Raw genomic sequence first — 15,173 nt, forward strand, 5'->3', positions numbered from 1 at the left:
AGCAATGTGCAGTCTCTAAGCTCCTAGTGTCAATAGCATTGAGATACTCCTGGGGTGCCCTTCTCGAGGCCTGGCCCCCTAAACCCCGTCGATGGGGTCTGACTGGTTCAGCCCATCCGCCTGCATGGACTATAAGGAAGTAGTAAGTACCCACAATGCAATGTCAAACTTTCCTAAACTAACCTAAGTATATGGCTAGAAGCCTCTCTACTTAGTGTCTGTTACATTCATTGCTTTTTAATTGGTAGTGAATGATTGTCCAAATGACCATACCAAGATCCACAACTCTATCGAACTCAGTACAGGCACGGCTTCCAGGCCGTGACAAGAATACCTCTCGACTAGATCCCCAAGTAGGATGCTTATGACATTGCAGACCGCAAACACCCAAGGCATGGCCGGGACCGGAATAGATAATCTCCTGCGCACATTCTGAAAGGTTTGTAAACAAGATCCACTGTCCTGATAGGTCCATAACTGTCGGGTGCTAGCGCGATACCTTGCAGGCACGGTAGATATCCACTCTTCCGCTCGACGTAACTTTCAGACATTTCCCCCGGTATTTCTTCCCGACCAAAGCTGTTCCCCGAGCTTTAGCGGAGGTACTGTTGATCTTCGTATAATATCACACATGTCATTGCTGAGACACCGCTCCCAATATACGGTGGGTGTGGCATTGACCTGATAGAGTGGCCGGCAGTTGAGATATCATGTAAGAACTTGCGTCGGGCTTCACTGAAGATCCCCCATTCGAGAAGGATTAGTAGTCAAAACAAATAGTACGTACGCGTGCATGAGGTTTAAGAAGGGTAAAACAAAGATTGAATGGCTTACAAAAAGTTGCTGCAGGGTGAGAGACGTCACGTTGACCAGCTGCGGGCATCACTAGCCCGGAATAGTTACGCTGCCCGGAGATCTGTGCATCGCCCAGAAATCGAACATGTCTGGGCTCTCCCCAGAAGCACGGTAGTTAAGAGTCCGAATTTATAACCACGAGTAGAGCTTCCGGTCTCCTCGAAATTGTCCGTACAATTTCCATCCTATCTTCCACTTGGACCCCGGGCAGCCACCAGCCCATTGAGCCAGAGCAGATTTTGCGAGTCATCATGGATACCTCCAAAGAGCCTATTGCCATTGTTGGTAGCGCCTGCCGGTTTCCCGGAGGCTGTGATACTCCCTCCAAGCTTTGGGAGATGTTGAAGCAACAGCGTGATGTCTTGCAGAAGATCCCCAAAGACCGCTTTAACACAGACCCGTTTTATCATCCTGAGCCAACGCACCATGGCACTAGCAATGCCCAGTTTTCATATCTACTAGAACAAGACATAGGCGAGTTCGATGCAAAATTTTTCAATATTCTCCCAAAAGAAGCCGAATGTATCGATCCGCAACAGAGACTTCTCATGGAGACCGTCTACGATGGCATAACCGCTGCTGGTCTACCTATGGAGAAGTTGCGCGGGTCGAACACGGCCGTATACGTGGGCCAGATGTGCGATGACTGGCCTGGCATGCTCCAGACCCAACTCGACGAGTCACCGCCCTACATGGCCACGGGTTCGTCGCGGAGTATCGTAGCAAACCGAGTCTCATACTTCTTCGACTGGCACGGTCCATGTATGAACATTGACACGGCATGCTCATCGAGTTTGGTGGCTATTCACGAGGCGGTTCAGACCTTGCGGAGTGGCCAATCTGGAATAGCCGTGGCAGCCGGGGTTAATATTCTGATCTCTCCAAGTATGTGGGCCACCAATACTGCACCCATCCCTTGTCCGGTCCAGACAGTTGCCTAACATCATTTCTAGTGTATTATATATCTGAGAGTAACCTCCGCATGCTATCCTCAGAAGGACGATGCCGGATGTGGGATGCTGCTGGGGATGGATATGGTCGTGGGGAGGGTATTGCATGTGTGGTGCTCAAGACGCTGAGTCAAGCCCAGCGAGACAATGACCATATTGAATGCATAATCCGGGAGACTGGCGTTAATCAGGATGGCCGGACCTCTGGAATCACTATGCCCAGCAACATTGCCCAGGCGCAGCTGATTCGCGATACCTACCGCCGAGCCGGGCTCGATGTGCACAACCCGCTAGACCAGCCGCAGTTTTTCCACGCCCATGGCACGGGAACCAAGGCGGGAGATCCGCAAGAGGCAACCGCTATCTACCATGCCTTCTTCACGAAGGAGACGGAGCCAGAGCAGAAGCTGTTGGTAGGCTCAATTAAGACACATATCGGTCATACAGAGGGCGCGGCGGGACTTGCCAGTGTCATCAGCACTTCGCTGGCCCTGCAGCATGGACAAGTACCTCCAAATATGCACTTTAATGAGCTCAATCCTGATATCCTTCCATTCTACGGCGCCTTCGAAGTCCCAACCTCCGTCAAGGAGTGGCCGGCGCTGAAGCCTGCCCAGGTGCGGAGAGCAAGTGTTAACAGTTTCGGTAAGCAATCGCCGTTTACTTATCAAAGACCACTACATGATGATGCAAGAAGGCTAAAGCGCACAAACAGGATTTGGTGGCACCAATGCCCATGCGATAATGGAATCTTACATGCCTCCTGGGACGATGATGTCCGCACCGTCTCAATCAACCACATTATACACGCCCTTGCTCTTTTCTGCCAACTCAGTCACCTCACTGCGGGAAATGATTTCCAAGCATCGCGACTATCTGGTAGATAGGCCCGAAACCAGCCTTCGTGATCTTGCATGGACGCTGCAACATCACCGCTCAACTTTGCCTTACAGGAAGGCCATCACTGGGCGGGATTATGAGAGCATTATCGCCCAAATGGATATTGTCCTGAATGCCGAGCCTGCGGACCTGAATATTCGGTTCATCCAATCTTCTGAGCCTCGCGTTCTGGCAGTATTCACTGGTCAAGGTGCCCAGTGGCCCAGGATGGGTGCCCGCTTGCTGGAGTCGTCGAGCTTTGTCCGCAACAAGATTGCTTTCTTAGATGAATGCCTCGCTACTCTCCCTGAAACTGACCGCCCGGATTGGACACTTAGTGATCAGATTCTGGCCACAGGGGAGTCCTCAAGAGTTTTGGAAGCGGCGATATCTCAGCCTCTGTGCACCGCTGTCCAAATCGTTCTGGTTGATCTCCTTCAAGCAGCAGGGATCAAACTTGAAGCAGTTGTCGGGCATTCTTCTGGTATGTTTGTAGTCTTCACCCAGTATAGTACGATGTATGCTAATTGGATTCAGGTGAAATCGGTGCGGCATATGCCGCTGGTCTCCTGTCAACCTGTGATGCTATCCGAGTGGCATATCTCCGTGGTGTTTATGCTAAGCTCGCAGCTTCTCCAAGTGGTGCAAAGGGTGGCATGGCCGCTATCGGTGTGTCAGCGGAAGATGTGCAAGAGGTTTTCGATCAAGAGGAAATTCGGGAGGAAATCAAGGGTAAAATATCCATTGCGGCGCTAAACTCGGGATCTAGCATTACCCTGTCCGGGGATGAGGACGTTGTTCAGACAGTGGTAGACGTCTGCACTACCCAAGGAAAATTCGCTCGTCGTCTACGGGTAGATACGGCTTATCATTCAGACCACATGCTGCCTTGCGCCAATCCATATCTCGAGGCTATGGAGCGCTGTGGTATTTCAGTCCAACAACCTTCGGACGACCGACCAACGTGGTTCTCCAGTGTTTACCGTGATACTATTATGGATGCCAACAATCTGACCCCCGAGTACTGGGTTCACAATATGGTACAGACTGTGCTTTTCTTACCGGCCATCACCAGAGCTGCCAAGGAGATCCAGACACTCGACATCGCAATTGAAGTGGGCCCTCACCCGGCACTCAAGGGTCCTGCGTTGGATTCGCTAGGGGAGGTGCAAACGCAGATTCCGTATACTGGACTTCTTGGCCGTGGAAATAATGACGTAGATGAGCTATCTGCCGCTGTGGGATATCTTTGGACCCAGCTTGGATCGGGTGTGGTTGACTTCGATGGGCTGGAGAGCGCTCTGGCCGGTGACAAGGAACCTAAGACTCTCCTTGTCGACCTCCCAAGCTACCCATTTGACCACCAAAATCGTTACTGGGTGGAATGTCGCACATGGAAGGCTAACAGATTGTCAGACGCATATCCAAATACATTGTTAGGTTCGTGTCTGACTACCACAAGAAGCCCCGGTAATGCACAATGGAAGAACATCTTGAAGCCAACAGAGATACCATGGCTACAGGGGCATCGACTGCAAAACCAGCTGATTTTACCTGCTACTGCATACATTGTCATGGCGCTGGAAGCAATTAAAGCGGTGGCTGGGGATGCTGCGATAGCACTATTCCGGTTGACTGATTTAGTGCTAAAACGCCCAATTGTATTCGACGATGACAGTTCCAGCATTGAATGTATCTCCAGTTTGCAAATCTTGTCCGTCAATGACTCGCATATCAAAGCTCAATTTACGGTTGAGTCAGCACCCCAAGGAGAATTGTCGTTGCGGGTTAATGTTGAAGGCTCCATAGAAGTCGAATTGGGCAGATCTAATCCCGAGAAACTGCCGCTACTCGAGCATGATGACTACTACAATATAAACGAGCAAACCCCCGGAAGGTTCTATTCGGAAATGAGAAACGTCGGCTATCAGTACTCTCCGCCTTTCCAAGGAATTACCAGCATCCAACGACGCCTAGACTTTGCTCGCGGTACACTGATCGACCAGTCGGACGACGCTTGGGATGACCAGCTCATCTTGCATCCGGGAATGCTAGACACAGCCATACAGACAATCATAGTGGCGTACTCGGCTCCCCAGGATGGGCGTCTCTGGTCCCTCCACGTGCCGACTCGGATCGCGTCGATGGAATTCAACCCCCATTTCATCTTCAAGCGAGCTTCGAAGCAAAAGATAATTCCGTGGGAAAGTCACGTGTGGATCAGGTATCTAACATAATTGAGGGGTCTTTCCATCTCCTTACCCAAGACCGTAAGCATAGCTTTCTCCAGGCAGAAGGCATCGTGCTAGCACCATTCAGTCCTGCCCAAGCTCAGGACGATAATCAGCTGCTGGGCCACATAAAGTGGCTACCGGCACTCCCCAATGGTGCGAATACGGGGGATGGCAAGGCCTCCGTATCTCTGAATCCAGCAGTGACAGGAGATGTGGAGCGAATCTCACTGTATTACCTGCGCAGATTGTGCGAGATGAGTACTCCGAAGCACCGAAGCAAGGCGCTGCCACACCATCAGCAGCTGCTCAAGTGGGCAGCATCTGTTATCGATCGGGTCTCGGTAGGCAAGCACCCCTTCATCGCCAAAGAATGGATCTCCGACTCAGAGCAGCTCATCGAGCAATTGAGCTGCCGGTGAGTACACCTCGGCGACGCAATCCCTAGGGACCGTTTGGACACTAATTCTGATAACAGTCATCCGGACTCAGTAGAAGCAAAATTGGTAGCGGAGATTGGCCCGAGTCTTCCCGACCTCGTTCATGAACAGGGCATTCTGGCGCACTATATCTCCATGAATGAGGAGGCCCCCACAATAAAGCGGGTCCATGAGCGTCTGGCCGGTTTGGTCAAGCAGATCAACCACCGTTACGCGCACATGCATATTCTCGAAATTGGTATATCTACTCTTCGGCTTGGAAGACGACGCTAATATTATACAGGATCCGGAAACGGGGCCATGACTGAAATGATCGTTTCCTCGCTGGGGACCTCCTTCTCCTCGTACACCTTTACCGATGTGTCCGATAACCTCTTCAGTGAGGCCGAGTTTCGCTTCTATCAGTACACAGATCGCATGATCTTCAAGACATTCGACATGTACCAGGATCCTACCGCTCAAGGCTTTACCGCCGGAAAATATGACCTCGTTCTGGTAGGTAATGGTCTCCAGACGGCCAGGAACCAGGAGCAGGTTTTATCCAATATCCGCCAACTGTTGAAGCCTGGTGGATATCTAATAAGCGCCAGTCCTCTTGCGGATGATTCATTGCGCCTCGGTCTTATCATGAGCGATTGCCCGGAATGGTGGAGCGGTGCTGATTCGGGGCGGCTAACATTAGACAGTTGGAACAACCTCCTGGGCCAATGCCAATTTTCTGGCATTGACACCTGCACCCCCGTGGAAGATGTTCTCCATGATATCCCGGTTTGGGCTGCGCAAGCGGAGGATGAACGTGTGCGGCTATTGCGGAATCCGTTGGGTGCATCAGTAGAGCTCCCAGAAGAGATGCCACCCTTAGTTATTATTGGTGGGAGGTCTTTGGCCACCGTGCAGCTAGTAGAGCAGACTGCTGCTCTGCTATCGACCAAATTTCCAGTCGTGACTCGTCTTCACTCCCTCGAGGCCCTGATTACTACGTCCATTCCATCCAAAGCTACCGTGCTTAGTCTCGCCGACCTAGATGGCCCAGTAATGAAGTTGTGGACTGCCAACAAGTTGGAGGCTTTGAAGTTACTTTGGAACCAGGCAGCAAGGGTATTATGGGTTACCAAGGGTGCTCGCTTTAGCGACCCATATTCTACTATGATTTCTGGCATCGTGCGAGTGGTCCGAATGGAAAAGATAGACCTAAACGTGCAGTCGCTGGATGTGGATTCTATCAATCCGGGCACTGCATGTCTGGTGTGTGAGACGTTGTTGAAACACCAACTACTTCTTACTTGGTCGCCGGACAACTCCACTGAGAAGCTGCTATGGAGTTATGAGAACGAAGTGGCAGTAGAAGGCCAGCAGACTCTTATCCCGCGCCTGTATTCGAATGAGATGGAGAATATGCGGTTCAACTCTGTCCGTCGGCCCATTATGCACGAGGTCAACCCATTCGTGTCGACTCTACGATTGGCCAGCACAGGTGAATCTTACCAGTTGGAGGAGGTTTCGTCCTTGCGGGTTGCCGCGGCACTGCCAACAATCCGTGTGTGCCAATCTATACTGCAGTTCCTCAAGCTTGGATCAAATGGCTCTTTCATGCTCTGCATTGGCACAAGACAGGATGATTCCCAAGCTATGGTTTTGGCTTTGACTCAGTCTTCTGAGTCTCCGGCACCCGTAGAGCCTGGTTGGGAGATCGAGTTGCCATTTTCCCCTGAGGTTGGACGGTTGGCTCTGATGACCTTGGCCACCCACATTGTCACCCAGCAGATGCTGGCTATGGTACCCAAGAATGGTACCCTAGTGGTTCACGAACCAGACAATTTGCTCCATGCCGCTCTTTTGGATGCCGCGGAGAAAGACCGGCTTGATGTGTGGTTCACCACTTGCCAGCCTGGCCGTAACTCCAACTGGACGTACTTGCACCCTGCCCTTCCCGCTCGCCTAGTGAAAGAAAAGATGCCTAGCGAGGTCTCTGCTTTTGTCAACCTCGAGGCCCCTAATGGCTTGGGTGCCCGCGTGGCAGATGCCATTGCAGATTGTGTCCCCCCGCATGGCGTGCATGCCTCGGCGACTACGTTTTTCGCTAACCAGCTATACACCCGCTCGGGGGTTCAGCCGGCTGTCCTCAGTGAAGTTCTCCAAAATGCGTGGCAGTCAGCCTCCACGTCTAGCTTGGCCTTGGAGTTGATCGATTCTATTCCGCTGGGTGAGGTCTCGTTCCACAATCCGGTGAGAGAAGCCATCCAGCTGGTTGACTGGAACGTTCCCGCGGTGCCTGTTCATCTAAGACAAATTGACGCTGACCCAATTTTCCGCCGCGATCGAACCTATCTCATGATTGGTCTCACTGGAGAAGTTGGTCAGTCTCTTTGCCACTGGATGGCTCGTAAGGGGGCTGGTTGCGTTGTCCTGGCAAGCCGTAACCCCAAGATTACTCCTGCGTTCCTTCGCAAAGCTGAAGATCTAGGCGCAACTGTTCGGCCGCTCTCACTGTAACATTCCCTATCTTCTATGGCTATGAATTATACTGATCCAGATTTTACGTTAGGGACATCACCTGTCGCGACTCTCTTCAACGCTGTCTCCGAGAGATCAGGCGCAGCATGCCCCCAATCGCCGGTGTGGCTAATGGTGCCATGATCATGGAGGACGTGCAGTTCGACCACATAGAATTTGAGAGCATGGAACGGTCGATGAAACCAAAAGTCCTCGGGAGCAAATTACTGGATGAAGCTTTCTATGATACTGCTCTGGACTTCTTCATCATGTTTTCCTCCATTGCGGGCGTCGTCGGTAACACAGGGCAAAGCACCTATGCGGCAGCCAACATGTACATGGCTGGTCTAGCGCTTAATAGGCGTAAGCGTGGAGTTGTTGGCTCGGTCATTGCCTACAGTCCCCTCATGGGCTTGGGTTACATTGATCGCACCGACGAAACCATGGGTGATAAGTTCCTTTCCATGGGTGTCTCCCTCATGTCTGAGACGGATTTCCGCTATGCCTTCGCTGAGGCCATCAAGGAGGGTCAAGCGAGTTGTCACGATCGTGCAGAATTGATTACTGGTTGCGCGCCAAAGGTTCTGAGTGATATTACTCGTAACCGTTACAGGAGTGATATTCGTTTTAGCCACATAAACCTCGAGCGAATCAACGGCCAAGCGGGTGCTGGCGCAGGGGATTCCTCCATCAGAGGCCTGTTGAAGCAGGCCGGTTCTATGGAGGAGGTCGAAGGGGTCGTGCTCGGTAAGATTACTGCTAGTTTCTTTTACTGGACAATGAAGACCCAACTAACATTACGTTTATCTAGATGCCTTTACTGCAAGACTTAAAACCCTTCTTCGAATGTCTACAGAGCAGCCCCTCGATGCCAACAGCAGTCTGGTTGGACAAGGCATCGATTCTTTAGTTGCCATTGACATCCGCGAATGGTTTGACCGCGAATTGGAGATTGATATGCCGGTTATCAAGATATTGGGTGGCTCTTCCATTGTCGCTTTGGTGAAGGGTTGTCTCCAAGACATCCCAGAGACTGTAGTCGACATCAGAAACCTTTCCAACGAAGATCAGTCAGCAGGCGGGAAGCCAGCAGCACCAGCGGCTGCAACGTCTGGGGTCGAGTCAGCCATCCCTCTGTCAGACAGCAAGGACTCAATCTCGTCCAGCTCAGACAGTGAAAGCGTGGACACATCATCCCACTATGGAACCAGTGACACTGAGCCCGAAGAGGAGAACACCTGCGAACCTTCGATTGACTTGGATCTGCGCCAGTCCATCATCCAGTCGGCCACCGAGAAAGTTGTTCCTATGTCCTTCAGCCAAGCCCGTTTCTGGTTCATGCAGCATGCCTTACAAGATCCTTCAGCCCTTAACATGGGCCGTTGCTGGCACATTGAAGGTGCCTTGGATCTGCCCAGACTGAGAAAGGCGGTCATCACGGTTGCGGACCGACATGAAGCAATGCGCACCCGATTCTTCTGGGGAGGACAGGACCATGACGTTCCTATGCAGGGAATCCTATCGCGGTCTATTGTTCAGCTTGAGACTAAGCGAATCACCAACAAGGAGGAGGTAAACCGGGAGTTGGATGCTATGCGATACCATGCCTATGACCTCGGTGATTGGCAGCTTGTGAGAACCCGTCTTCTTACATTGTCTAACAGAGAACACTATATGATTATTGGCAACCATCCAATCACCTTTGATGATAGCAGTGCCTCGCTTTTGCTCGACGAGATGAATCAAGCCTATATGGGACAAAGTCTACCTAGCCTTCCCCAAGAGGCCCAGTACTCTTTCTTTGCGGAAGCGCAATTCCGGGACTACAAAGAAGGGCGTTTCCAGAAACATATTGACTATTTCAAAGCCTTGATCAAAGAAGAGAACCACCCACTGGAACTATTTGCCTTTTCCAAGGCCCCAGTCAGACCAGTTCAAACTCAATACCGGTAAGTATCGTCTGTGCGACAAAGGAGTAGTCATTGACCGTAGCTTCTAGCACCCATCGATCGGATGTGCGTCTCTCGTCGAAGCAGGCTTCTCTGCTCAAGCAAATCTCACAGGATAGGCATTCGGCCACCTCCGACCTTTATACTGCCGTTTTGAGTGTGCTTCTGTTTCGTCTATTGCCCAACACCAACCAGGTATTGCTTGGCATCAATGCCGACCGTAACGACCTGGCTCTGGGAAGATCCATGGGGTGCGCGCATAACGCGTTGCCAGTCCGGCTGGAGAGGCCAGGCATCAACACAAAGCTTGGGCCTTATCTTGATACAGTACGAAATTCAATTGAGGGCGTTCTAGAGCATTCGGCGGTGCCCTTTGATGTCCTCGTCAATGAACTCAAGTTGGACCGCTCAGCAAATGTTCCACCCTTGTTCCAGGCAATGATACAGCATCGCGTTGAAAGGCAAGATCAGGTTACATGGTGCAATGCTACCTGTAATCCAGATAAGTCCCTTAACTCTTGTACCGGACTTGACCTCTACTTGGACATTACCGAAAACTGTGCGGGCGAGACTGCCGTCGGCTTGGAGGTGCAGCAAGGACTATACAGCCAGGAGCACGCAGATCTTCTTGTCAAATCCTTTGTCTATCTTTTAGAGCAGCTCACTACGAACCCCGATGTACCTCTAGCAACTTCTGAGTTGTGGCCACCCGAAGATATTTCGCGGGCGCTGGAACTTGGTACAGGTATGTCATCCTTCCTTTCCTCTAGCCTTCTGAATACTAACTGACATCTCTCCATAGGTCCTGTAGCGCCTATGCAATGGCCACGGACTGTTGTTCATAGGATTGACCAGATGATCCAGCAAAATGGAAGCAACCTTGCCCTCAAGGATGGCAGAGGCAAGAGCTTGACCTACAACGATATGGGCCGCCGCATTGACTCGATTATCGCGGCTTTGCGCCAGGCAGGGACCCCGAAGGGCTCTGTTATTGGTGTGATGCAGGAGCCTAGTGTTGATTCGATTTGCTCAATGTTGGCGGTCTTCCGTGCTGGTGCAGTCTATATGCCGTTTGATCATCGTATCTCCATCGATCGGGCACAGGGTGCAATCCATAAGGCTAAACCGTTGTTGCTACTTGTTGATCAATCTACGGTCGATAAGGCCAAATTCCTTCAGGCTCCCATGCCAAGGGTGTTGGATATCTCCTCAGTGGCTACACGCCAGCACATTCCGCGCACACCAAACTTAGCAGATGGTAGCTCGCCTGCTATTATCCTGTTGACCGGTGGCTCTACCTTTGAGCCTAGCTTAGTCAAGCATGCAAGCATCATCCCCCAGCTTGAGGCCTCTTCAATGCAGTACAACTTCTCGAATGAGAGACCACTAGTCGCGCTTCAGCACTCGGCCAATTCCACCGATTCGTCGCTTACTCAAACCCTCGATGTATTGTGCAACGGAGGAAGCTTGATCATCCTGCCCGCCAACAGACAGGGAGACCCCGTTGAGATTGCCAAAACAATGCAAGAAGAAAACATCAGTTACACGTTGGCGGCTCCATCCGAATACCAGAAATGGCTCAGCTGTGCAGCGGAACAACTTCGAAACTGTCCTCGCTGGACCCTCGCCATCACGACAGGTGAAGGAGTCCCTCAGAAGCTCTTGCAAAGCCTCCGTGCTCTTGACAGCCCGTCTCTCCAGCTTCTCAACCTCTACAGTCCGACTGGAACATGTTTCGGTTCCACTTGGCAGGGTCTAGTTGAGTATCGCAAGTCAGACGCCAAGTCACCCGTCGCCGCTGGGTATCCTTCACCCAACCAGGCAATCTACATCGTGGATGTCGAGCTGCGGCCTCTTCCAGTTGGTGTCCCGGGCGAGGTGCTCATCGGGGGCGCTGGTATTGCTGATTGCTATGGCAATATGGATAGTACAATGAAGGAGAGGTTTATTGAGTCTCCCTTTTCTCAATTGAACGGCAACTTCACTACCAACAAGTGGGAAACCGTCTATCGCACTGGAGACCGTGGTTACCTACAGAAGGACGGTGCCCTTATCCTGGTTGGCCGTTCAGATGGTGCCACTCAGGTCAATGTTCGCGGCTTCCAGGTTGATTTAGAAGAGGTCGAAAACGCCTTGATCGAGGCTTCTGGGGGATTCTTAACCAATGCTGCGGTCACCCTGAGAGAACATGGTAAGGATCAATTTTTGGCTGCTCATGTTGTCTTTTCCAATCAGACGTCTCAGACGAACTCCCAGGAAATGCTGTTGGACAATCTCTTGATGCGTCTGCCTGTACCAGACTATACGGTTCCTTCGGCTATTGTAGTCTTGGAGGAACTACCATTGGATTCTCACTCCAAAGTGGACCGAACTGCCATCTGCCAGCTGCCTATTGATGAATCTAACATGGTGACCCCGACTAGCCGAGAAATGACATCGATGGAGGCCAGTCTTGCCGAGGTCTGGAAAGGTGTCCTTTCTGCCTCTGTCTCTCCGACCCTTGCTCCCAGCTCTGACTTCTTTCAGGTTGGGGGTACATCGCTGCTAATTGTGATTTTGCAGCGCGCAATCAAGGAGCAATACAAGGTCGCACTGCCAGTAACCGAGCTGGTGGCTACCAAGAGACTCACTGATATGGCCCGTTTGATCGAGGGGAAAGGCGTTTTTGTCTAGGCGTCTTTACTCGGGGTGTATATACTAGTGGATATATTTACTAAAGCTTGGAACGTAATTCTCTATGGCAGACTACTTAGCTATGATGATATTAGGACAGACGAAAAATTTCCGGCGTAGTATCTCAGCAGCAGCTATTCAGTTTGCATGATGCTTTGGCGCAGTGGTCTTTTATTGTGTGCATATCTTAGAGGTGGAGAAAGAGAGATAAGGATGTGATGGAAGAATTTTCACTGTCGTCATCAAACAGAAACGGGAAGGACGGATGCCTGGCTGCCCGTCTCCTCGCTTCTCCCTTGACTCCTTCCACTTCACCCTGCCATGCCAATCCTCTCTTCGAAGAGGGCTCAACCCACCTGTTTCCTTTCTATGTATTCTACAACAATCACGATCTGACCCAGTCCCGAATTACAACAAAACACTAAAAGAGAATAACATAAACAGTGTAAGATACCGGGGAGGAAACGCGACTTGGCTCAGCCCTATAAGGCACGCCAAGTGCGGAACTCCTTCGGGCCATGAGCCAATCAGGGCCGGGCCATCCCGCGCCTTCCGTGGAGCTGCTTTTTTTCTTGCTTTGCGTTTGCTTTTCTGGTGCCTTTTTGGCTTTTGCTTGGACTTTGCTTTGCTTTGCTTGACTCGCTCGCCGACCGACCGGATTGACTCGTTCCACCACCATTCCATTCCTCTCCCTCCCCTCTTCTCCCCATCCGGATTTCTCCCCCTCTCCTCTCCTCCTTTCCTCCTCTCCCTCTCATCTCTCCTACTCCCTTCTTTTCCTCTTCTTCCCCTTCCCCTTCCCTCTCTTCCTTCGGTCACGTTTGGTGTCCAAACCTTCCATCCTGCCGGTCCCACACCCGCGAGAGGAGCTTGTCTCCTCTGGTCGCCTGACCCAACCACCCAATGCCCCCCTCGCAGGACACCTTATCTCCTCTGGTCTCGGACAAGGCCTTCCATCATGAGGAGCATGAAACGAGTGACTTGCCTCCCTCAAGGGTCACTTTAGTCCGCCAGCGACGGAAACTCCGTCTCATCAGCCCGGCGTGGTACCGGAACAGTTTACTGGCCAGCGTGGGCTTTCTAGAGTTCGCCAACGCGGGTGATTTCGCCGCTAATGTGTGGAACGATGTGCCGGTCCCGCTCTGTGCGGTTATCTTCATGGCCATCGGAGGCCCATTGGCCTTGCTCATCAGTGTCGCCGCCCTTTGGGATGGCATCCTCAGTTGGCGAAATGTCCGTATTCTGCAGCAAGAACGACAATACCTCCACGCTCTGCGACTGCAGTACCTCAACCTGCCCCCTTCCGTCTCCGTCGATCAGGCCTCCGTCCGGCTCATTGACCGCCGCCTTGGCGTCAGTTTTCGCGAATTGGGCTCCGAACTCATCGATCGCGTCGTCATGGATGTTTTCCTGGGCATCGGTGCCCTTCTCGTCGGCACTGGTACAATAATGGCTATCTGGGGAGCTCATCGCCATATCTATTATATCAGTAATCTACTGTCTGGCTTTGTGGGCAACTCCTTCGCTGCAGCATACGGCGTCCTTAACGCCGTCTGGTCCCTCTATCTCATCTGGCGATTTTACGGACATGACCGTGCATGCACGCGTTCCTCCGCCATCACACCCTTTCGCGATCGCCTCCACCGTCGCTTCCAATACTTCCAATTACATTCGCTCGTTAGCGGAATCACAGGCCTCGTCGCAGGAGCAGCTTCCATGCTCACCTGCAAACGATGGTGGGGATACGTAATGCTCATCCCCTGCATGATCTTCGAAGTAGGCTGCAACCAGTTCTGGCGAGTCCAGCTGGGCTACGACCGTCCTATTGTGACTGAGCAGCCCCACTGGGGCTTGATCCCCGATTTCAAAGCAAGCAAAGAAGACGACGAAGAGAAGGACAGCGTCCTCCTCGACACGCTGGCGTCCGTCATTGCTATGCAAAACGCCCTCACGCCACATCCGACCGCCATGATCGACGTCGACTGGTCCTCTCTTGACTCCCTGCTAATGTTCATCGTTCACAACCATCTCTTCGATTCCCTCTGCGGCTGGCTCGCGACCCATTCCTCTGTGCCCAAGGATTTCCATCATAATTTATTCCGCCTCTGCGCGGACTATACGGAGATCACTCTGACGCTGGCAGACCTGCGCAGTCTGCCTGAGGTCGAACATCCCCGACTCTTGGACCTTTGTCGCGATTTCTTGTATACTGAGGGCCGGCAGGTGATGATTGGTCGGGAACGGTATTTATTAGAGATGGTCGGGTATACCGCTTGGAAAGATGGTTAGATTATCGACATGTTTTACATTGCATTGCATGCATTTGCATTTGCGTTGATTTTATATTGTGATGCCGTGACGAGTGCGTGTTTTGTTGTATATATGCATGAGACAGCGTCATTTTTGCTTTGGCATACAGCAAGAAGAGAAGACCAGAGATGAGTTGAGAAGATGATCGTGCCGGAACACGAGTCATGATGATGGTTAGATATAAATGACAGTACTAATGTTTTCTTCCATAATTATCTTGCACTTGTATCGTATTGTAGATAGACGGAGTAATGGTTTAAATGTGTTCATATGATTCTATTCAATTGTCATTATGTCAATCGGTTTTCTAGTTTAGTTACTAATCTACTACTAAAAATGATATATAACAATACTTGGCTAACATGCGATGCTGTACCCATTCTGAACGCTCGC

The 15,173-nt window shown here is 51.5% G+C and overlaps 2 protein-coding genes across 2 annotated transcripts; both read left to right on the top strand.

Moving 5' to 3' along the window:
* Positions 1 to 1,106: 1,106 nt before the first annotated feature.
* BO88DRAFT_381647 (uncharacterized protein) lies at positions 1,107 to 12,470 on the top strand (the record flags this gene model as incomplete). Its single annotated transcript, XM_025704594.1, has 11 exons — positions 1,107 to 1,740; positions 1,809 to 2,450; positions 2,521 to 3,168; positions 3,222 to 4,614; positions 4,965 to 5,333; positions 5,394 to 5,593; positions 5,639 to 7,844; positions 7,901 to 8,595; positions 8,660 to 9,797; positions 9,848 to 10,542; positions 10,600 to 12,470. The coding sequence occupies 11 exons, from the start codon at positions 1,107 to 1,109 to the stop codon at positions 12,468 to 12,470; spliced, it is 10,491 nt and encodes a 3,496-aa protein (XP_025566582.1).
* A 697-nt stretch (positions 12,471 to 13,167) lies between these two features.
* Positions 13,168 to 14,904, top strand: BO88DRAFT_358732 (uncharacterized protein). Its single transcript, XM_025703799.1, has one exon. The coding sequence runs from the start codon at positions 13,374 to 13,376 to the stop codon at positions 14,757 to 14,759; it is 1,386 nt and encodes a 461-aa protein (XP_025566583.1). The 5' UTR covers positions 13,168 to 13,373; the 3' UTR covers positions 14,760 to 14,904.
* The last annotated feature ends 269 nt before the right edge of the window (positions 14,905 to 15,173 follow it).

The sequence above is a fragment of the Aspergillus vadensis genome (genome assembly GCF_003184925.1).
Source record: "Aspergillus vadensis CBS 113365 unplaced genomic scaffold BO88scaffold_3, whole genome shotgun sequence".
NCBI classification, from domain to species: domain Eukaryota; kingdom Fungi; phylum Ascomycota; class Eurotiomycetes; order Eurotiales; family Aspergillaceae; genus Aspergillus; species Aspergillus vadensis.

Excerpts from the sequence above, each read along its gene's own strand:
- BO88DRAFT_358732 (XM_025703799.1), top strand. The coding sequence starts at position 13,374 with ATGCCCCCCTCGCAGGACACCTTATCTCCTCTGGTCTCGGACAAGGCC.